We start from the raw sequence: 23,333 nt of genomic DNA, 5'->3' as shown, positions 1-23,333 counted from the left end.
AGTGTTACTGCATGTGATCAAAATGTACTGCTTGTCTGATTTCTTCTTTTTGTCATTTATGAGATTTTCTTTATGGCCTAGTACCTGATACATTTTACAAATGTTTCTTTTTTTTTTTTTTTTTAACATCTTTATTGGAATATAATTGCTTTACAATGGTGTGTTGGTTTCCGCTTTATAACAGAGTGAATCAGCTATACACAAATGTTTCTTTAAAAAGAATATTTGTATTGCTACTGGGACTGGTTCCATAGACATTAAACTTGTATCACTGGAACCTTCTGCACTACTCAGAGTGTTCCTTCTCTGATCCTGGCTGGTCCTACCTTTTCACATTCTACTTTTTTTTGTATCCCACTGGGTCTAGGGAAATGAGGGCAAGGAGGGTGGGAGCAGCACAGCTATGTGGGGCAGTCTGAGGGCCAAACATTATAGGAAGAGCCCTATGCTTGGACTGTTGTGAATTAGGTCATCTTTCAGTACGAATGAAAACACAATTTAAAAAAGTTGTTATAATGGAATTGGCTCCTTGAGGACACCATTCCCCTTTTTTTTTTGGTCAGTCTTGATTACTTAAATTCTTTAATTTAGGTGAAGGAAGTTATTTTAGAGGAATTTAGTCTGTGATAAAGGATAAAGCATAGCTTGTTGCTGTATGTGTTAATTTCTGGGGAATGGGCTAGAGGGGTTCAGCATGATACTTTATAATGAGGGCATGTTGGAAATTAATTGGCTGATTTCTTTCTGTGTTCTTCCTCTTTTCTCTTTGTACATACCCTCTTTTTATGGAATATGGTATTACTCCTGTGTTTCACTGAGTTTGATTGTTGCACAGTGGTGAAGAGTTCAGGCTCTGGAGCCAGTTTGCCTGAGTTGGAATCCTGTCTCCACTGCTTATTAGTTCTAAGACTCTGCGCAGGTCACTGACTCTCTCTGTGTCTTGGTTTTCTCATCTGTTAAATTGAAAATAGTACCTATTGCACAGGGTTGTTGTCGGGACTAAATAAGATATAATATATGTAAAGTACTTAGAATAGTACCCAGTAATAGTGCTCAGTAAATGTAAGCTATTATCATTATTGCATTGGTTAGGTAGATAGCCTGCCTCACATTTGTCTATGACATTATATCAATTTGGATAAATAAAGAATAAATTTCAACTGTCTAACATTAAGAAAAAGAACTAAATGTTAACTGCCTGAATTTTTTTAAGTAGCCAAATGTGAATCTCTTGAGTATCATTGCAGTGACCACAAAGAGTAATCATTGTTGTCACTGCTTAAATGACGGTTTGCTTTTTGGAGGAAAAGCTATCATTTATAGATGCTTTTATGTATGCTGAGTTAAGGAGTTCTCCATGTACATGGTCTGATTTTTTAAGCATTATTGAAGTTACTGTATCAAAAATAGGATTAATTAAAATTTGTCCTGAAGACTTTAATGTTACATTAATAAGCCTTTTCTTGTTCCCTGTGCAGTGTCAAAACTCCCCTTCAGATTTGAGGTATGGAATGTGATTTAGAACTTAGAAGACTTCAGTAATTAACCATGATGGTCGTGTACATACAATTAGCCATTGGTTAACAATATATAGTCATGTTGATAAGTAGCCTTGTTTAGTTTTTGTTTGTTTATGTAGATACCTGAAGCAAATAGCAATTAAAGAGAAAGCTTGGTTTGTCTAAATTTAGTTCTTATAAAGCTTAAATGTTTCGGAAGTGATTAAGTCTAGGGTCATAGAATAAGACATATGTCATGGCTGAACTCAAATCCCCAATTCTTTGACTATAAGGTACATTAGGCCTTTGGGGATTTATGGGGTGGTGATGGAAGGGGCAACTCATTGGTTGAGAATAATTTCTAAATATGTAACTTGTTTTTGCTGGGAGTAGCAGTGGTGCTATATACCTTTAAAAACATTGACTACTTCTTGTTCCCTTATATCTGGTAGGGAAATCCTATACTTTCAGATGCCCATTGCACCTCATCTAGGCTTACCCCAAAGTTGATGTCAGTAGGTGGTGTTTGGGGGGAATTATCCATGAGGTCCTGGGTACATGGGCTGGCATTTGGGTTGTGGGCTGTGAGGAGGCAAGGGGGTTGTGGAGAGGAGTCATGTGGATCCTGTGACTAGGAATCTAGCCCTCTCTCCCTGCTGCTGGTGGCTGTAAGACGGGTGCTGTTAGCCGTTGCACTTACCTGCAGGGAGCAGGTGGCCCACGCTGTGAGGCCACTGTAAAGCATTTACTGGGAGGCTGGCAACTGAGGATGGTAGCAAGTGACAGGCCAAACATTGTTCAAGTCCTTCTTGAGTCATACAGAAGGAATGTGGGAGTGTGGTTAGAGACCCAGGTGCTGAGCCCAGCTTCATAACTCATTCATTGTGGGACCTCCATGATTGTCTCTAATTTTCTTTGTGAAAAATAGAGAATAATAATATGATGCCACCTGCTTACCTCAAAGAGTGTTCTGAGGATTAATGAGTTAATCGCCTTGGATGAAGGCAGCAGAGGATCTCTTGTTATAATTTCATCGCCTTCCCAGAGAAGCTCCAGTTTGGTGGAATAAAGTAGTGGAAAGAAGATAGGAGTGGAAAGAGCTATCGACAACTTAGTTGGTGTCTTTCAAGTCTAACTGTAGGTCAGGTCTCCATTCTCGCTGGGGAATTTTAGTGTAAAATTTCTACATATTTTTTAGAAACGACACCAAACCAAATGTCTGACCTGCTGCCTGTAGGAAAAGAACAGATGTTTATTCTGAGAACATATTAATAAAAATGTTAGTGGTTTTCTCCCACCATAAAGGAAGAAGATGGGTCAAAAGGGAGAGCCTAGATTTTAATAGAGTTTGCTCGCATTGTCCCATTACTCATGTGCCCTTTTTGAGAGAGTTGGTATTGCTCGATTTTGTTGATTTTTCGAGTTTCTTTGACAAAGAAGCTTCATAGCTATCAAGCCAAAACAAAACAAGAAATATAAACTCACACACCCAACAGTTGCTTTAAATACCAAGGATGTCAGCATGAAATTAAAATGAATCAACTGACATTTCTGCTTTGAAATTTTTTTAGTGAAATTAATTTAAACCAACAGTGAAAACTTCTGTGTCTACCGTATAATGGAAAGTTTGACCTTTTTCAGTGTTCTTGGCTTAAGGGTGTTGACATTGGGGTGTTTTTGGTTAAAATTCGCTTCAACTCTAACAGCTCTTGGGATTTTGGTCAATCTTTGGTGGCTGAATAGCAAATGCTGTCAATTGTGTTGGTACCATGTAGTTTCCAAAGACAAGGTCTCTGAAGTAGTGGATATGGTATCCCCTCCTGCCCATGTGTAACTGTTTAAAAGAACACTGTTGTCATGTGAATTCTTATTTTTTTGAGCTTGCTTTTGAAGTTAACTTTCACAGAGAATTCCTGTTACCTAGAAATTGATGACAGACTTACACCATTTCCTTTTTTTTTCTTAGACGTTCCATCCTCAGAGCAGCCTGAACTGTTCCTAAAGAAACTTCAGCAGTGCTGTGTCATTTTTGACTTCATGGACACGCTATCTGATCTTAAAATGAAAGAATACAAGCGCTCCACTCTTAATGAACTGGTGGACTACATTACAATAAGCAGAGGCTGTTTGACAGAGCAGACTTACCCTGAAGTAGTTAGAATGGTGAGTTTCTTTTTTTCGCCGCGGACACATTTAAGCACCTTCCATAGGGACTCACAGGTGTATTTACTGCAGGGTCAGGTCACTGGAGGTCACCTCCACAAATGAGAGCCAACCTTCTGAGAGCTAAGCACAAGTAGTCGGCACAATACTAAAATTTGAAGAGCATGATTTCATGAGAATGAAATCCAGAACTTTTCACCTACAACAGTATTGGAGGAATCAGTGACTTCAAAATACGAAGCAAAGATTGCCAGGGTGTTACTGGATTTCTGGCATTGGGAAAAGAAAAGACACAGGAGAATCAACAAAAGTTTTAGATCTGTGTTTGAAAAATATTCAAGCCTGTTGGATGTCTGTATTTTTTTTTTCTCCCTATTCATTGTGGTATATTAGAAATGGCTTTAAGCTTAATGAAATCATGATATGTAGAATCTAGGTAAAGCCTCTCTTGGCTTTATAAACTAATCATTCTCTTTATAATCTTAAAAACAGGAGTGATGTCTTTCATTATTTTTGAACAGCGTCTTGTAATTTGTGTGGTCATTAAGAGTTATGAGAAGAAACATTATTAGCATAATACGAGTAATTATGTTCTTATTGTGTCAATAATTATATTAGTTTTTCAGAAGCTGAGCCAAAATGTAGTTTTCTGTTAGATTTCTGTGGGAGGGTTGCCTTCCTTGACATCCTAGAGGATCTTGGATCTAGAGAGCACATGATATCTGCAGGAGGTGGGGCTGGTCTACTAACTCGAGAAGTTATGCTGAAGAGATCCAAGGGGGTCAGTGCATCATGGGAAGCCCACTGGGGAATCTCGCCCACCCTCTGTGTACTGCTGAAAATGTACTTAGCCTTTCTTTTTCACTTTTATCACTTGTATTCAACAAATGCAGAAAAGAGACATCTGTGATGGGGTAGTTATGGTTAAAAATGAATAGTTCAGATTTGGGAAGGGACCTGAATTATCACAACTTGAGAAACTATGACAGATATATGAAAGTCATTTCAAAAAAATGTCCATTATATTCCTCAGATCCATATTGGAGTGTATGTTGCATTTGTTAATTTATAGGAACGTAAAACAGGGTTTTGTATGTTAACTGTTTATATTGTGGTTCTTGAGCAGTGGTTCTCAACCAGGGGCGATTTTCCCTGCCAGGGCACCTTGGCATTGTCTGGAGACATTTTTGGGAGTCACAACCAGGGGTGGGAGGTGGGGTGCTACCAGCATCTAGTGGGTAGAGGCCAGGAATGCTGTTAAACATCTTACAATGCACAGGACAGCACTGTACAACAATTTTGTAGATTGTTCTACAGCAAAGAATTGTAGATAATTCTACAACAAAGAATTATCTGGCCCCAAATGTCAATGATGCCACTGTTGAGAAACCATGCTCTAGAGTCTGCGTGTTCTCTAAACCTCTTCCCCTGACACTTAGGATCTTCTCTAGCCCACCTGCCTTCTGCAGAGCACAGTCCCTTGGTTTTAACCTACCCATGTCCTCAGCTGACAGAGGTATCCACCGTTTATAGATTTCTTCTATATCTTTCCATGGATAGTCCGTGAATATTGAAGCATATACAAGCATATATGTATAAATATTGTTTTTTGTAAACACACAAATGGTAGCAGAGTATACTCACTCTCTGTACCTTGCTTTTTTTACTTAGCAGTATATAATGTACATCAGTACATATAAAGCCGCCTCATTCATTTTTATAGCTGCATTTCGTTGTGTGGATGTACCATAACTTATTTAACCACGACCCCATGAATATCCTCGTACACACCTCAGTTTGCCCTTGTGCGAGAACTTCTGGGTATTTGTGGATTTGCTTTGTAATAGCCCTTTTCCCTGTTCCTGGACCTTTGTGAACTCCCTGCCCTCCTGCCTTTAATTCTGATTCCGCCCTTCCTTTCAAGATCTGGCTTACAGTGATACCACTGGTTCCTGAAAAGCCCAGAGTTTTCTCCTTCCTTCACTTCTACCACTTCTTGGCAACTCACCCTTTTAGAATTTGTTCATTTGCTGCTATTTAATCCTTGCACATGTTTATCTGATTTTTCTAATTAGGCTGTAAGTACTCCTAAGCAGGAACTGTTTCGGAGTTGTCCTGCACATCTCTGTGGCCTCTGTAATACCTCCTAGCCCAGGCCTACCTGGAGATTGTTGAATGAATAGATGAATTCCCTCTTAAAATAGGGGCATTTTAGGCTCTCAAATTAGGATGAAGATATTGGATGTCATTGGATTATATTCAGCTTTAAACCCAGTAGCTGGCATAATCGAAAAACCCATTCATTCCTGTGAACCAACTTGGTCCTAAACCAGCTTGAGTCTCTCAAAGGAGACCATTTTCTCTTCTTACCACCTCCCCCCATGCCCCTCTACCCCAACAAAAAAACTTAAAAAAAAAGACTCCTGTCATTCGTGTGTGAATGTGTACTTTAAAATGTACTTAAGCCCTACTTTAGGAAGTATTGAATCTGTAGCATGCATGCTACTCTAGGGCATTAGATAATTGACTTTCTGGATGATAGTTTAGGGTTCTCAGAGGTGTAATTTATTTTTCATATTTTGTGGTTTGTGAAATTGCTACCTACTAATTTTGCATGGTTCTTAGACAATCTGGCATTTATAGAGAAGGAAGTAGTGTGGCAGAGTAGGAAGAGAAAGGGCTTTGAAACCACACAAACCTGGGTTCAGATGCCAACTCCGGCCATACTTACCTGCTTCATCACTCCGGACAGAGCCCTCCATCTTTGGAGTCCTCAGTTTCCGTGAGGTGCTAAGAGGTATGTGGCATTGGGGGAAGGGCAGCCACTGTCCCTCCTGCCCTGCTCCATGAATAGTTCACCTGAGGAAACTTGTGCTTTGCTTGTACATCAAGGTTCTCACCACCTCAGATACACATACAACCTAGGAAACGGGGGTTTATGTCTCTTCAAGAAGGGTTGGAGCCAAGTCCCTACTTGCCCTCTACTCCCTTCTGTTTTGCCACCTGTGAGCCCCCTGCGTGTAGAAACCCTCGTGCTATTACTGCTCACTTTCCTCATCTGTAACGCACCTACCTTTTGGGTATTTTGTGAGGATTGGCGATGATGTATGTAAAGCTCTTAGAACAGTCCCTAACACATGGCAAGCATTTAATCAATGATACTGGTACTATATTTTGTGATTTCATTATTAGATACTTGACTTTATAATCATTGGGGGAACCCAGAGTTCCTGTTTGTGGACTTACAATGCTCTGTTGGCTCGATATGCTATATCCCATTGCCTCAGTGGTCCTCAAATTCTGTAATTCCAATCCTGCCTGTTGAACAGTCACCGTCCCCACCTATTCCTCTTTCTTATTACTGTAAAATGAAACTGCTTCACTAGGATTAGTGAGGGAAATGGTAGTGCTTTTAATGAAATATCAATGAAGCGATAGCTAGGTTTTGCACACCAGGATGAGTGATGACTTAAGATGGCATGTTCTGATGTCAGCATTATTACCAAAACCTGATGGGACTGTACTTTGAGAGTTGCTATGCCTGTTAGGGTAAGAAAAGAGTAGAAGATGAAAGTAATCTATGAGTGTGGAAACCATTTTTAGCATTTAAATAAAGTCTGGATACCACCTACAGACTCTTAGAATTAAGAAAGACAAATAACTCTTTATGTGTAAACAAAATAAAAAAAACAATATAGCACCTAACTCACCTGCAGAAGGGTAGTGTGGGGTAGTGGAAAGAGCCCCAGATAGAGAAAGTAGAAGCCACTGTCCTCATTTCTCATCTTCCACTTAACTAGTGGTGAGACTTGGGTTCCTCTCTAAGCCCCAAGTCTCCTCTTGTAAATGGAGGGAGTTGGTGGTGGTCTCTCACATCCTTCCAGCTCTGAAAAATACCAGCTCCTTCGTCAACACAGTGTAAGAAATTTAGAATGAATTCTGCCATTCTTTTTTTTTTTCTTTTCTTTTCTATTATTATTATTACTTTTGGCCGTGCTGCATGGCATGCGGGATCTTAGTTCTCCGACCAGGGATCGAACCCATGCCCCCTGCAGTGGAAGCATGGTGTCTTAACCACTGGACCGCCAGGGAAGTCCCTGGATTCTGCCATTCTTAAAGTTTACAGAACACTGTCCAAAGTAGTTGCTTCTACTCCGTAAGTGGTTTCTTCCATGTGTTTCTTTCTCATGGGGTCACATCTGATGGAAAAATGAGAACCAGGACTGTTAGTTCCTTAGGCTTTGGCACATGTTGCCGTGTATCATCTCAAGTGTCAGGCTTCTTTCCTTGCGGCAGTATTTTTACCACATTATGCTCATGTTTTGCTTCTGGTTCTGTTGCCATGCATCCATTTAAAAGATTTCTTAGAATTTCTAGCTCTCCAAGTAATCTTGGGTTAATTTTTTTTTTTTTTTTTTTTTTACTCAAACTTAAACTGTATTTTATACTCTTTATATTCACACATCTTCCTTTTCAAAGCCATCTCTTTGGGGGACAGTTCAAATGTGAGAGGAAATCTTAACGGGTGAAGACATCATTTTAATTAATAAGTAATGTTTATTGAGTGATTTAGAGCCATGTTTTTACATTTTGATAATTGAAAAAAGACAGGGCCCTGCTCTGTCAACAAACTCACAGTCTGGTAGAGAGGGCACTCATGTGAACAAATAATAAAATATGTCATATGTGCATTAATAGAAGTATGTAGAAGGCAGGGAAGGAGTAGAGCAAAAGGGGGGTTAATCCGAGGAAGGTAGGGGTGGTCAAGGAAGGCTTTACAAAGTGAGGAAAGCCCAAGTATTAAAAGGTGAAAACATGTTTTCCAGGGGCTGAAATAGTGTTGAAATGAAAAAGAGAATTACATGATGCAAAGGAATTCCCAAACCGCATGATGTATTCAGAGGAACACAAGCAGTGCTGTGTTGTTACAGCATTAAGTGCACGTGTGTGTGTTGGGGAGTGAGAGGAGGTGAATGATGGCAGTTGAAGATTCAGATGTGGACCAGAAGATCCTGAAAGAACCTCACAGACAGTGGATAATCATTGAAAAGTTGTAAGCAGGGGAGTGACACAGTCAGATTTGTACTGTAATGGCAGTGAGCCAGGTAGATTGGAGGGGGCTGAACTTGAAGGCAGAGAGGAATTGATTAGGGGCCTGTTGTATTAGAGAAGTTGCAGAGGGCCTAAGCCAAGCACGGGGTGAAAGTAGAGAAGATGAGGAAAGGATGGCATTTAAGACTCACTAGGAGGTAAAATTGAAGGCACTTAGCATTTGCATTGATGTTTGGAGTGAGAGAGAGAGGAAGGAGTCTAGGATAGCTTTGGGGATTAGGTAGTCATGGTGCTCCTATTTGAGAAAGGTACAGCAGGAGGGGGGGCAGGTTTTTTGGGTGGAAGCTGAGTTGATTTTTGATGTGTTAACTTTGAGGTTACAGGAGTCCTAGATGGGAAAGTGGGAGACTGAGATTGGTAATTATCAGCGTGAGAGTAGAGCAGGGGAGAAAGAGAACAATACTGGGACCCCAGGTGATGCAGAGAATCGTTGTGCTTCAGTGCAGTGTTTCGGGGGAGGTAGTGGGTTGTATGTGAAATATGAGGAAGTTGAAATGACGGCTGTAGATAATGATTGCATGTACAGTGGTGGAATCTTGGGTGTACTGTCCTCATTAGAGTAAAACCCTATCACTTCTTTCCTGCACAAAGTATATCTTGTTGCATTGGTCATTTGCTGTTATTATTTTCATATTTTCTCTTTATATCTTGGCTTTTCTTGATTTCAGAGTCTGCCCTACTCCTACCTCATCTGTGGTTAAATCTCTGTATATCTCAAACTGTAGAATATATGATTTTCCAAAGCGAATGTAGTTTTAAGATAAAATATGTTGTACAATTTTTTCTTCTTTTTTCTATTGAAATCTTTCCTTGAGTCCTTTATATTGTTTCTTGGCCACACATTAGCTTCGTTTTTTTTCCCACTCTCAAATTATATCCTGTCACTTGGTTATCTAAGTGCTTTATCTTTTATACATTCTGTGACTTAACTGAAAATCACAGCTCTGGTTAGCCTCTTAATAGGACAATATGGTTTTGTAGAAAAATATGAAGTCGCAATTAAAGGTCTCAGAGTCTACCTACACAGACTCTTAGGAATGCTTTGTTAATTTCATTGCATCCTCTCTTGGCTAAAGGATGGAGGATTTCTTTTCATAAAATAACATCTATCTAAAGGTAGCCTTGGGAATGATAGCTACCAGGGGGGAATATGAAGTTTCCATTTTTCATCCTCCTGCATCTGATAAGGAATATAGCTATACATCCCGGCCAGAATTTGCCTTGGAGGCAATTCTTTAGGCCCAAAGGAGATAAGATCTTTTGGTGTGAGCCATTGGATGTGGGATGGGGGAAGGTGGGCTGCTTACAAGATTGGAAATATAAATAATGGGAAAGAGTTGAGTGACATCTGGGAAAGTCATTTAGGAAGTGATGAACTTATTGGGGAGTTTTTAAGGATAGGATAAATCTAAAAGATAGGACCTAAGAATTAAATTAGAAAAAGAATTCCTTGGTGCTTTGAAAAGACTTTAAGGTTATGATGATGAAGATTACCAAAAGATATTTTTAGAATGAGGTCAGGAAGAATTGCTGCTCAAGGTTAGGAACAGATTGTTACCATTTGTAATTTATCAGAGGGTAGAGAAACTGTCAGGTTCTCTGTCCTTTCCTTAAACTATCACTCTGTGCTTCTTCAGTTAATGCTCATTTAACAGTATTCATTTAGCATCTTTGGGTGTCCATCAATTGGTTTCATGGGGGTCAGTGGACCTCCTGATGTTGAGTGCAAAATTTTGTGTGTTTTGCCTATTTTTTTTTTTTTAAAGATTTATTTTTTTATTGATTAATTGATTGATTGATTGATTGCTATGTTGGGTCTTCGTTTCTGTGCTAGGGCCCTCTCCAGCTGTGGCAAGCGGGGGCCACTCTTCATCACGGTGCGCGGGCCTCTCACTGTCACGGCCTCCCTTGCTGCGGAGCACAGGCTCCAGACGCGCAGGCTCAGTAATTGTGGCTCACGGGCCCAGCCGCTCCGCGGCATGTGGGATCCTCCCAGACCAGGGCTCGAACCCGTGTCCCCTGCATTAGCAGGAAGATTCTCAACCACTGCGCCACCAGGGAAGCCCTGTTTTGCCTATTTTTGTGGGAGAAGATCTGTAGCTTTTGATTATTAAATTTTCAAAGATATAATCTGACTCCAAAATGGTTTAAGCTCGATTTTTACATATGCAGTGCTCTGCTTGATGCTGCTCTGTTGGAAAATATAGGATGAGATTGGAAAGGAGCAGGGTCTTCCCATTTATGGCAGTAACTAAAGATGAAAAATGAAGTTGTAAGAATGATTTCACCAATGAAACCATCCGGGCCTGGATCTTTCTTTATGGGGAGGTTTCTGGCAGTGAATTCTTTTTTTTTTTAATTTTTAATTTATTTTATTGAAGTATAGTTGACTTACAATGTTCTGTTAATTTCTGCTGTACAGCAAAGTGATTCAGTTATACATCTATATATATATACATTCTTTTCCATATTCCTCTCCATTACGGTTTATCACAGGATATTGAATATAGTTCCCTGTGCTATACAGTAGGACCTTGTTGTTTATCCATTCTATATAAAATAGTTTGCATCTGCCAATCCCAAACTCCCAATCCATCCCTCCCAGACCCCCTCAATTTCTAAAATACATGTCTGACTATTCAGATTTTTTGTTTTACCTTGTGTCAGTTTCTGTAGGTTTTTATAATGGTTATACAGTTTAGAATTGTGGTTGAATACTTAATCCTTAGAGGTTCTTCATAAAGGTGTGCACTAACAAAAGAAGGTCACCAGCACCTGTAGACCTTCCATTGTTAGCAGCATAATAATCTGCAGCACCTACTGTGTGGATGAATTCAGTCTAAACAACAACCTTGTTTTGTATTATATATTATATAATTATATTATTTTATTTTATATTATATTTTGTTATAGTATTATTATATATTATTTTATAGATGATGTAAAGGAAGTAGAGAGAGGTTAAGAAACTTGCCCAAAGCTACTCACCTGGGTAACTGGCAGAACTGAGGTTTGAACCCAGTCTGTCTGGCTACAGGGCCCATCCTCTTAACTGCTGTGCCGTAATGCTCTCCTGGGATCAGTCTTTCTAATAGGAATGAAGACTAAAATCTCTAAATTTGGACTCTTGCCTCAGTACTATGTTCTCTTCCTTGAGCCCCTCTAAATAGGTCATAAGGCCTCGATGCTTTCCCTCTACCTTTTCCTTGCTTGTTATTTTATCAAATAATAGGCTCTGGGGTTAAATGTTTGTTTTTGCTTAAGAAACAGCTTCCCTTTCACTCCCTCTCCCCCCACCACCTCACTACCCTATATATAATAACTACATTGCCTTTGTGTTACTCTCAAATTAACATTTTTTCTCTGCCCTACCACTCCTTCCCAGTAGGCAGGAGTACATGGTGATTGGGGGTAAGGAGCAGCCCAGGAGGAAAGCTGTGTAGTTCAGAACTCTCCTCTGTTCCATCCTCGAGATGGTTGTATCCCTTAAGTTCATGTGCTCCCGCCATGCTACTTCTCTCTCTGCCCCACCGTTAGAAGCAGGCAAGCTATGTCAGCAGCCAAGGGATCCCTAAATTGCTTGGTTAGCTTGGATTTGGAGCAAGGGAGTTAGATGATTTAAATGTCCCTCCACCTCTATGATGGCCCCTAATCCTTGGAAGCACTTAGCATTTGTGCAGCCTGCTTTTCCTTTTTGTGGTCCTCTCTGGGTCTGTGATATAGACGGAATGACCTGGGCCACTTACCTAGCTGTGTGATCTTAGATGAGTCTTAATCCTCTTAAAGTTGTTACCCACTGTAACTTTATAAAGGTTGTTGTGATGTTGTTACTGTTATCATTATTCGTAGTACCACCTTTGCCACCTCCGATAGACTTAAACTTTTTTGTTTGGATGGATTAATCAGTTTTTCTGGAAAAACTTCTAGTTTTTCTAGAAGTCTTGCTAGCCTGGAAGCTTTTTTGTCTCTTTAAGATGACTTTCCATATCTTTGACTGTTGATTTTAAACTTTAATTCTCTCTGGGAAATTTTATTTTCAAGTCTTTTTTTGAGGGTGTGGGGAGAGCCCTGTAAATCTGCAGGTGCCCGTGTGTGTATAACTATATATACATGTGTATATATGCTGCCCTTAGTTCACCTACATAAAATTTTTCCTGATATTACTTGCATAGTAATGTCTACACTGTATTAATAATTTACCACTTCTCTCCTGCAAACATTCTCTCTTAAAATATCAGATAGGGATTTTAATGGGTTTAGTTTTAAGTTAAACATTTTAAGGAGCAGATTTTTACTCAGGAAGCAATGAGCTACTCATGATTGCTGTTTGCTTCATTTACAAGCTGTAGTCCCTCTGGCTTAACTGCTTTACAGATTGTTCAGAGTTTTCAATATACTTAAAATGGTTTGACAGCTGTGACTTGTCTAGCACTGATCTATCCAATACTATCATTTCACTGAGATGAGAATATTCCCCCTCTTTCTCCTCCCCCCACGCCCCCAAGCTGGCAGCAGAGTTTTGCAGGATAAGTTACAGTATTGCATTCAAGTTTTGATTCCTCTTTTATCCCACCTTTTAATTTAACCTTGAAACTGAAAATATGGTTAGCGCTGTAAGCAATACTTCTGGAAAAATCTGCCAAGAAAATGGATGATATAATGATTGGGAAATACTGCCTGTGGTATATATAAGTGGGTCTTAACCTCTAGCATAGGAATTGATGTTAGTTTATATGGCTCAGTCTTCTGTACTGAGGAGAGACAGAAATGAGAGAGAGGTATTTATTGGTTGATTCTCTAAGGGGAAAGCCGGTTACACCACAGTGGTGCATTATTAGCAGGAAGAAACGGAGAAAATGAGTGTCCTCCATGTGGCATTCTCAGAGACAGTAATGCTTGAGGCAAGAATTTGGCAAGAAAACAATGCAGGTCATTTCCAGGAGGTAGGTGGCTTCTGACCAATATTAAAAGCCAAACTTGATCTGTAGATGAAAACAAGAAGAAATATGCTCTCTGGTGACTTCTGCAGAGGAAGTTGCCTCTGGAGAGTGAGGGTAAGATGAGGGACTTCAGAGTAAAAATGCAGTTACAATGATGAATAGACAAAGGTGCGGGTTAACGTGGCAGTGGAAGAGGGAGAACGGGAAAGACCAGAGCCTAAGGCAGCGTGCAGGTCCCGGGTGGGAGGAGCAGTGCCAGGAGGGCGGAGGGTGACATACAGAAGAGAGGATGTTTCTGAATAAAAATAGGACCTGTTATAATTATTTGGTAAGTTGGAGAGTGAGTTTATTTTTTAATAAAATGGATAAGCAAGGTATTCTGGAGAGTATAATGTTTCCTGGCCCTACAGAAAGGTGAGTTACAAACAGAGAGCGGGGGCTGGGCAGGTGCTCCATGGGCTACCTTGAAATACCATGGAATTTCCCTTCCTGAAGAAGTTAAGGCGTTTATGAGAATAGGGTAGGACATTCTGGAATAATGCAGGCCTCTTCCTTTTGCGGGACATTTGGCTTTTTCTCTTAGAATTTAGAAAAATTTGTTAAGCTTAGTAGATAAGGTGCTAGAAAATTGAGTTTTGTATTTGTGCTGCCATCAGGTATAAAGTGGGGAGTTTGTCATGCCCTATTCTGGAAAGTAAGTGTAGTTATTTGAAGGGTGAAATAATTGGAAGGCAATGGTCTTTAAAAGCACATTGAAGATGGAAACTAGGGACTTCCCTGGCGGTGCAGTGGTTAAGACTGTGCTTCCACTGCAGAGGGCATGGGGAACTAAGATCCCGCATGCCTCGCGGTGTGGCCCCCCCAGAAAAAGGAAGCTAAAAGGGTTGGTGGGCAGTACTTGCCCCTAGAACCCTGTCTTGGTTTCTTTTCCAGGAACTTACACCCACTCTCCTGTCTCCCCCTCCAAGATGAGGCCAGCGTGCCTCAGTGAGGCTGGTGAGGGAGAGCTGTCTGTCTGGAGGGGCGTATCTTACTCAATTTATTATGAAGCAGTAGTATCTGGTAAAGGGTGATGTTAATCTCTGGTCAAATGTAGGTCAGGTGTGTTTTGTTTTCACTGCTCACCCTTTAGCTCAGGGCTTTATTTTACTAACGAAGGGTCACAGAGACAGAGACTTACACACAGACACAGAGTAAGGGGCAGTGACAGTTTTGACAGTTTCCTGTTTATTTTCAGTGATTTCATATAAGAACACATACTCAATAGCCGGAAACTCTGCCTCAGGAGCCTCAAGTGTTGTGTGCGTTTTTTAAATTCAAAATTCAAGAGGTTTAAATTTTCTTTTAGCATTAGCTGATTTTGAACCGTAAAGTGTTCAAAGCAGATGTTAAAGGACTATACGTGTTCTCAAAAAAGCCCCGTGTTGTTATTGTTTTATCAACTTGTGCGCTTTGGCTCTTACCAAAATGACTTAATTTACCAGTTTTAGTACCTTTCTGGGATGTAGGATCCGCAGTCCATGCATAATGATATGTAGCAAAAACCTGGTATCACAGGGCTAGCCTGTGTGTGGGACGTGAGTGCTTGACTGCCAGCAGCAAGATGGCCTGCTCCGTATTTATACACAGTTAAGCACTATGACTATTGCAGTGTTTACACCTCTATTTTTGGATTCCAAGATTTAATATCAACAATCTTCACTTTTGGATTCACTGCTACATTTCCAATTTTGGAGACAGTGCAATATAGTTGTCTCTCTGTGGGAAACATTTCCCGGTGATGGTTCGTGTGGGGATAATAGACTCTAGAGAGAATTAATTTAACGTTACTGTCAGCATTTCAGCAGGTAAAAAGTTGCCTCTTACTTTGAGCAAAGTTTAGTCTTGAAATAGAAGACGAACGGGAGTGGAGGGTTCGTGGTTGGAATTTGTGGGTAATAAGATGGAGTGGCAGGGATGGGTCTAGATTACAGAGGTCTTGGCAAGCTAAGTAGAAGAGGTTAGACTTAATCTTGTGGACAGCAGGCAGAGAGTTCCTAAGGTTTTGAATAGGAGGTGAAATGTAAACGATATCCTTATTTTTCTTTCTCCTGCCCCACAAAAAAAAGCTTCCTGCCAGCTCCTTTACAGAGATTTTTGGCTGGCATATTTAACCCAGGATGGCCGATGGCAGAAGGCTGTTGTTCTAATCTTGTCAGATGGTAGCAAAGGAAGAGGAATTGGAAAAGAATATGTAAAGGAACTTCCCCATCTTCTCTCTTTTTTCCTGTGCTCATCAAAGAAAGTTTGGAAGCCAGAGAAAAAAATGATCCATAGTTTCATTATTTAAATTCAATCATTGTCCACATTTTGGCCAGTTTCCTCCTAGTCACTGTTTTAAAATGAGATTTTTCCCTTAAATAAAAAATTTTTAGATATGCTTACATGGAATACAATTTTAAGAACAGGGCTTAGGCAGTGAATGTTCAATGAATTTAGCAATTCTATACACTCATGTAACCGTAACGCCAGATCTAGAACATTGCCGTCACTTAAGAAAATTTCCTTGTTCCCTTTCCTGTTTTCCCTTGTTAAATTTTTTCTTCTAATCTTACTATATATTTAATTTTGCATTAAAAATTTCTTTAGAATTATGACGTAGACATGCTTTCATGTAATTAAATATATTTTTAAAACATCGTTCTAGTGTCTGCCTTATACTCCATCATGTGGATATACCATTGTTTACTTAACGGTTTTCCCATTTGGGGACATTTAAACTGTTCTCAAGTTCCACTATTAAAAGTAACACCGGGACTTCCCTGGTGGTCCAGTGGTTAAGGCTTCGCCTTCCATTGCAAGGGGTGCGGGTTCCATCCCTGGTCTGGGAGCTAAGATCCCACATGGGATCTTTTTCGTGGCCGAAAAACCAAAACATAAAACAGAAGCAATATTGTAAGAAATTCAGTAAAGACTTTAAAAATGGTCCACGTCAAAAAAAATTAAAAAAAAAAAAAAAGTAACACCACCATTAGCCCCAAGAGACATTGTGAAGGAATAAATAAAATGACTTGTTGATAAGTTGCATAAAGCAGGTAGCGGAGAGGAAGAGTTAAAGAAAATTCCAAAGGGTTAGACAGATGAGAAAGGTGAGAAGAGAATTCTCTTTCAGGGGGAAGTAGAGGATGTGATTGGTTTTGACTAGAATGAATTTGAGATCTAGTGAGATGTCAGGATTGCTCTGTACATAACTTGAAATAATGGAGTTAAGGACATCCTAGTGCCCTGGAAACAGAAGTTATAGTAGAAGAGATGACAGAGAACTGAGTATTGAGACAAGAGCATCATGCCAAGGATTCAGCTTTGCTCGACCTTGAGTTGTAGTGCTGATTTTTCTTACGAGATTTATGTACTTGTTCATTGGGTGAAATTGATGACTTTGAGGCATTCATTTGACTTTATTCAGTATTCCAAGATCCAGAACGTGCTTTGCTTTCTATTTTGCTTCACACTAAGACCTTTTACTGTGGTTGGTGCTAATTCTGAGAAAGAAAACTTGATGTGGGCATCTCTCACTTTACCTTGGCTGAGGTTAGAGCAGCTGCCATTTAGTTTTCTTGTCGTTCTACTGGATTCTTTCCCACTTATGGGGGATTGACATTTTTGCATAAGAAAATTAAATTGCCTGAATTAGCAGAAGTTACTGGAGAATGGAAGAAATAATTTAATAGGAAACAATTGCTAACTTCTGAGTAAATAGTGGGAATTGAACACATACATGCGTATGTTTACTTCCTTTATCTCCGAACCCACACAAAAATTACTGAAAGGGAATAAAGCCCACAGGAACAAAGCAAAATGGAGAGGACATCTCAGACTCAACATTTTGGAAACCAGAAAGCAAATGAACTGGTGGTCACTACCCTGGCTGAAAAGAGACAGTTGAACCCTAAGCAACAGCAAGGACAGTTCAGAAGTAGCCAACTCATGCCATATTAACCCCTGGAAGGTGCAGAAAGATGCTTTTCAAAGTAAGGGTGCATGGGGGCAAAAATAGGAGACTTGGTGGAAGGTCTGTGTAAGAAGTAGCTGGAACTCCTGATCCTACCCACTCCCCCCAAACCAGGCAGCCAGATGACTGTGCCTCCCAACTCCCAGCAGAAGACTGAAGGGCTGCTCTCTGGAGAGGCTAAACTGGAGGGAATCTAGACTCAGGGATATTAGGCACAGTTCAGAACAATGGTACCTTTCTGAAAGCAGGGAATCATGTTGAGTGGAAAGATCCTTAACGCTCTTCCCCATCCCAGCTCCCAGATCCCTTTTGCCGCTACTCTGGAGATGGATGATTCTTTTCTGGAGAATCAGACAAGCCCAAGAGAAAAGACCCAAAGGCACCAATAAGAGGAGAGTTCCTGGGAGGACGAAAGGGGGGTTGTGGTGAGGAAATGGCCCAGCCGGTCTCAATGCCACCCTCTCATACAGGGCTCCCATTTTAATCTGCCCGGATGTGGCACTGTAAGAGCACTGATTTTGTGGGTTTGAGCCCTCTCTCCTTGCTCTGTACTGGCATTAATGCTATTAGTTAGCTTTGTGAGATTTTGAATTTTATGTAAGTGCACATGGAGGGGGCTCTGCTCAGATATCCTCCTCTTTCCCTTGCATCCCCCTACCCTCCCGATCTCTTTTCCTGCTATTGGCGCATTGCTGTCTTCTGATGGGCATGTGGTAGGTCAGAGAGAATGGAACAAAAGACAGAGACCTTTCCTTCACGCACGTTCTCCCTTTTGTCTCCTTGTAACTAAATGTTGATGTTATTCCTCAAAACTGTACCTAGTATTTACATTTGATCTGTGTTCAAATTCTATTGATTCTCTGGTCTTAATCTCTCATGGACAGATCCCTTTCTTCCCATGCAGTGGTCAGTGCTCTGATCCTTCTAGAAACTGATTGTCTAAAGGGATCAAATTATTTTCAGAAAAATCCAGTTACACCAATTGATCATAACAATTATCAACTAAATACTGCTACCACCAACAGCAACAGTAATAACATCAATGAAAACAGGTTTTTGGTTTTTTTTTTTTGAAAGAAATACTTAATGAAGGAAATATAAGTAAAAATGATGGTATCCTTGTGAGTTAGGAAAATAGTACATGACCAAAATTTCTATTACTTTAATCTTGTCTTTTGAATTTGGCTACGTATTTAAAAATTCTAATTGGGCAACATAAATTTTTAAACTTCCTTTTTTGTTGTTTGTTCCTCTCTTTCTTCAACTGACTGTAAGCTTTTCATCATTTTAAGATGTTCTTTCTGCCTCATTTCAGAAATCAGGTTTAATAGAATGGCTGCTATGTCCTAGAAAGCCCTGTTAATACAGATTTAAGGTATGACAATGAATGGGGTAACAATAATTAGGTTGTAATCATTGACTTTAGAAATCTTTTAAATCCTCGTCTAAATTTCCAAATGTTGTAAAACAAACCTCACAACTGTCACAAGTACATGTTTCTTAGTCACGTGGAAACAGTGCTCTCTGTCTTTGGTTCTGGTTCGGTGAATGTTTTCTGAAAGGTATAGAGCTTTGTCCACAAAGGTGGTTTTATGATAAAAATGTGAACAACCTTGCTGCAGTAGCTTGACACACCTATGTATCACAATATTTTAGTGCTTATTGTGTCGCGAGGACCTGTGCTTGTGGCACACACCAGCATTGCCGAGGTGGTTTTTGTTCAAGGAATCATATTTAACTCAAGTGAGCATGTTTGAATAATAACTTGTGGAAACGCCTGTCTGAACATTTTAATTGTATTGATAATATTACATAGCGATGACAGTTACATATTTAATATATTAGAGAATAAAGTGACACCTGCAGTGGATGGCTTATAGTCTAGGAAGTTGTCATACTGATTTAATTAAATTTCTGCTCTTTAGAGTTAGTGCTAAGGACTTGTCTTTATGCTAGAATACGGGATTTTAATGGTTCCACAACTTTTAAACAGCCTCAGCCATTCACATAAACAGTGAGGTTTAAAAAGAGAATTTATACCTAGTCTGAAGTGAAGACTACGGTAGATTTATTGCGGTAATTAAAAGACATAGTTTGGCTTTAGAAACAAATTATTGATTGAACAAATTGCCAGTGAATTAAATTAAGTGCTAATTGAAAGTTTGAAAATGTTGCCATTTGTTTCCTAATCAGAGCATCAGCTTAAAAGATATTTATCTGCTCTAAACTCCTTGAGCGTAATTACAAGTGCTTTGGGATTTTTCCCCTTGTTTTTATTTATGAATAATTATTTATCTATAATTACTTTAAAAGGGGTTGAGAGTCAGGTTTGAAAGGTTCTTTATCATTGGGACCATTAAGAATTCTTAAATTTGGTGCTACCAAAAGTAACTTGACATTATGTGTATATGCTATTTATTACTTTGATGTTATAAAACATACATAGCATAGCAGGGTATCTAGGCAAATTTTATTGGAATTTTAGTTCTTATTCTTAGAGTTTGAATATTTAATACAAATCCTAGTATGTTTGGAAATAGTCCTCTCTGTTCAAACGTCTGATTTAGAGATTTAAAGTAAGTTTTGTTTATGTTCACACTTTTGTTTTAGATGTAATTGTTTTTGAAAATTGCATCCATGGTAAATGTTGATGAACTGCTTATGAGATTTTCCTATTTTCTTTCAAGATTTAGTTTTACTATATCTATTTAGATGCATCTATTGGGCTAACACAAAATACTATGAAAATAATGCACGATGACCTAGCTTCAACATTGCATTTACTGGGTCCTCCCTCTGATTATAAATGCTGGATTAAGTCATTTGTTTCTTTTCAATAGATGATGGATTATGGAATGAATGAATGAAGAACTGGATGAAAAACTCAGGGGTATCATTGAAACAGTTACTTGCATGAGGTCTTAATACAAATAGTGCTAGAGGAATAATGGCACTTTGAATTTTGCTTGAAGGTTCTCTATTTAACATTCTTCATATAGTTCTTTTTTGTTAGAAAATTTGCTTCTTAGATGTAATCCCAAGAAAATGTATTTTATAGCTATGATGTCATTTTTATATTTACAGTTGGTATACTTGCAGTATTGCATAAGTGTATGAAATTATAGTTTCACAGATGAAAGAGGGAGAAATCTTTTTGATATCAACAAGTTCACCTGCTTTTATCAAAGAAAGATGATACTTAATCATCTAGAAAATTTTTTAAAGCACAGGGAAGATGATTTAAGTTGCCTTGTTATGGTGTGGTGAAAGTGGTCCCTGATTACATTACATGCCTGGTTTTCCCAAGCCTTAAGTATTAATAGTGCTAACAAATATATAACTAAAGGAAATAAAAAGTATTCCTTTAATACCTTTTAAAAATACTTTTTAATAGTCCTTTAAGTTAAATAGTTGTTTTTTTTTTTTTTAAAGTAATACTCACTCTATTGTCCTTACTTTCTGTTTTGTTCTTTATTAATCCTGGCAGATACTTAGTGAGTAGCTACTAGGTGCTAACACATTCTGTTCTTTTTTAATGTGCTAGTTATTTTCCTTAAGCAATAACAGCAAGATGTCGACCAAAATCATGGTGTAAAGTTAGTAGTTTCTATGGAGAGGAAGAGATTGAGGACAGTGAGTTTTTATTTATTTATTTTTCTGCAGTGTTTTAAATAACTAAAATATTAGTAGTTGTATTTTTTTTTAAAGTATTTGTTTATTTATTTATTTATGCCTGTGTTGGGTCTTCGTTTCTGTGCGAGGGCTTTCTCTAGTTGTGGCAAGTGGGGGCCACTCTTCATCGCGGTGCGCGGGCCTCTGACTATCGCGGCCTCTCTTGTTGCAGGGCACAGGCTCCAGGCGCGCAGGCTCAGTAATTGTGGCTCATGGGTCCAGTTGCTCCGCGGCATGTGGGATCCTCCCAGACCAGGGCTCGAACCCGTGTCCCCTGCATTGGCAGGCAGACTCTCAACCAGTGCGCCACCAGGGAAGCCCTAGTAGTTGTATTTTAATATTGCAAGTTAAAAAGTAATAAGTTGTTTAATCAAAAACTGATGAAAGTATGCCTATAAGTATGCCTTCTTCTTCTTTTGCTTCTCGGGCCATGCACTTAGGAACCTTTTAATCTTCTCTTTCATGTTTGGCCAAGACTTCGTAATTTATTTTTTTACGCCATAGTTAACAGTAATCAGCAGGAAACTAAAGAACTGAAAAATAAGAGAGCAGCCAGTCCTTCAAAGCAAGCAGCTGTTAGGTCCTAGGCCTTGCCCGCAGCAATGTCCCCCTCTCCTCCTCTTCCCTCGTGTGTTACAGCGCCAGTTCTGAGTCACAACTGAGTTGTAACCAGTAGAGGTTCTTAATTAATATTGGTGTTATTTTAGGGTTGTTGGATTTAGGAAATAAAAATATAGGGCGCCTAGTTAAATTTGAATTTCAGATAAACAATGAATAATTTTTTTTTCATTCCCCTTGCAGTATGTGGGACATACTTGAGCGAAAAACTATTTGTTTATGTGAAACTTAGACTCAACTGGTACACTGTATTTTATCTGGAAACCCTATTTATTTCCATTCATTCTATATCAGGCTCTAGGCATTCAGAAATTAGTAAAGAGCCCTTGAGGGGCTCAAAATCTAATTGCGCAAGGTGAGAAGAAGGGATGTGAGGAGCAGAACACCAGAGAGGAAACCATTGCGGTCATCACAGTGTTTGATGATGGGGAGCTGAACCAGACAACGGGGTCGCAGAGCTTGTTTTGTTTCTCGGTTAGTGCCGGGCAAGGTCATCAGCTTAGGCCTGAATGCTCTCAGGTAAACAGTGCCCATGGATGCCACTGAGGGCACTGACAGGCCAAAAACCTAAGAAGGGGGTGATGGGAAAGGAGGGATGGGAAAATGAGAGAGTAATAAAAATGATAAAAAGAAATGGTGGAGGGAATCAGAGGAAAAAGAGAGAGAGAGATATAAAGAAGTCGGGTCCATACATGGTCTTCAGGGGTTGGGGTGGAGGTGATGTGTCAAGGAAAGAACCCCAAAAACTCTCTGTGCAGATCACGGCACTGTGTTACCTTGAAAAACTCACAAGCTCTTTGGACGTCACTTTTCTTATTTCATACAAATGGAGCTGGATTAGATAGTCTCTAACATGATCTAATTCTAGAAGCAACTCAGTGGAATCCTTAATCCTAGGTTTGCTGTCTTTGAGGAGGGCTTTTAACATTCCAGATTTTAATACCCGTTCCTCCCATTCCCCCAGCTTTGCTTTCTGTCCTCATCGTCACTTTCTGGAGGCCAGGCCAGTGCCTTCAAGCCTTTAGTTTGATTCCAACATTCAGTGTTTATTGGAATATCGTTGAAATGAAAATGAATTAGACTACCTCAAGGACACTTCTTTCATTCTTTTTTTTGTTTGTTTTTTCTGGCATCACAGAAAGATTTTTATTACTTTTTATTGTTGTTGAATGTGAAGGAAAAAAATTTAAACGGTTCAAGTTTAAATGGATGGTTCTTAAATAATCATTTGGAAGACCAATATATCATTTTACGCTGTGAACTATGTGCCCATATGTGTGAACTGGGAACCACGGGGAAGGGACACTTATTTCTTAATTTTTTTTTTCTTTGCGTTGA

The 23,333-nt window shown here is 39.4% G+C and overlaps 1 protein-coding gene across 4 annotated transcripts in view; it reads left to right on the top strand.

The window, feature by feature from the left end:
* PPP2R5E (protein phosphatase 2 regulatory subunit B'epsilon) overlaps positions 1-23,333 on the top strand; it is a 149,165-nt gene that overhangs the window by 72,659 nt on the left and 53,173 nt on the right. For all 4 annotated transcript variants that reach the window (XM_007192968.3, XM_007192969.3, XM_057543125.1 and 1 more), the window contains exon 3: positions 3,466-3,662. In XM_007192968.3, coding sequence (XP_007193030.2) covers positions 3,466-3,662 — 197 coding nt within the window. The remainder of the gene's footprint in view (positions 1-3,465; positions 3,663-23,333) is intronic.

The sequence above is a fragment of the Balaenoptera acutorostrata genome, chromosome 3, assembly GCF_949987535.1.
Source record: "Balaenoptera acutorostrata chromosome 3, mBalAcu1.1, whole genome shotgun sequence".
Lineage (NCBI taxonomy): Eukaryota > Metazoa > Chordata > Mammalia > Artiodactyla > Balaenopteridae > Balaenoptera > Balaenoptera acutorostrata.
The sequence above is the reverse complement of the archived record's forward strand: the minus strand, read 5'-3'. Positions and strand labels throughout refer to the sequence as shown.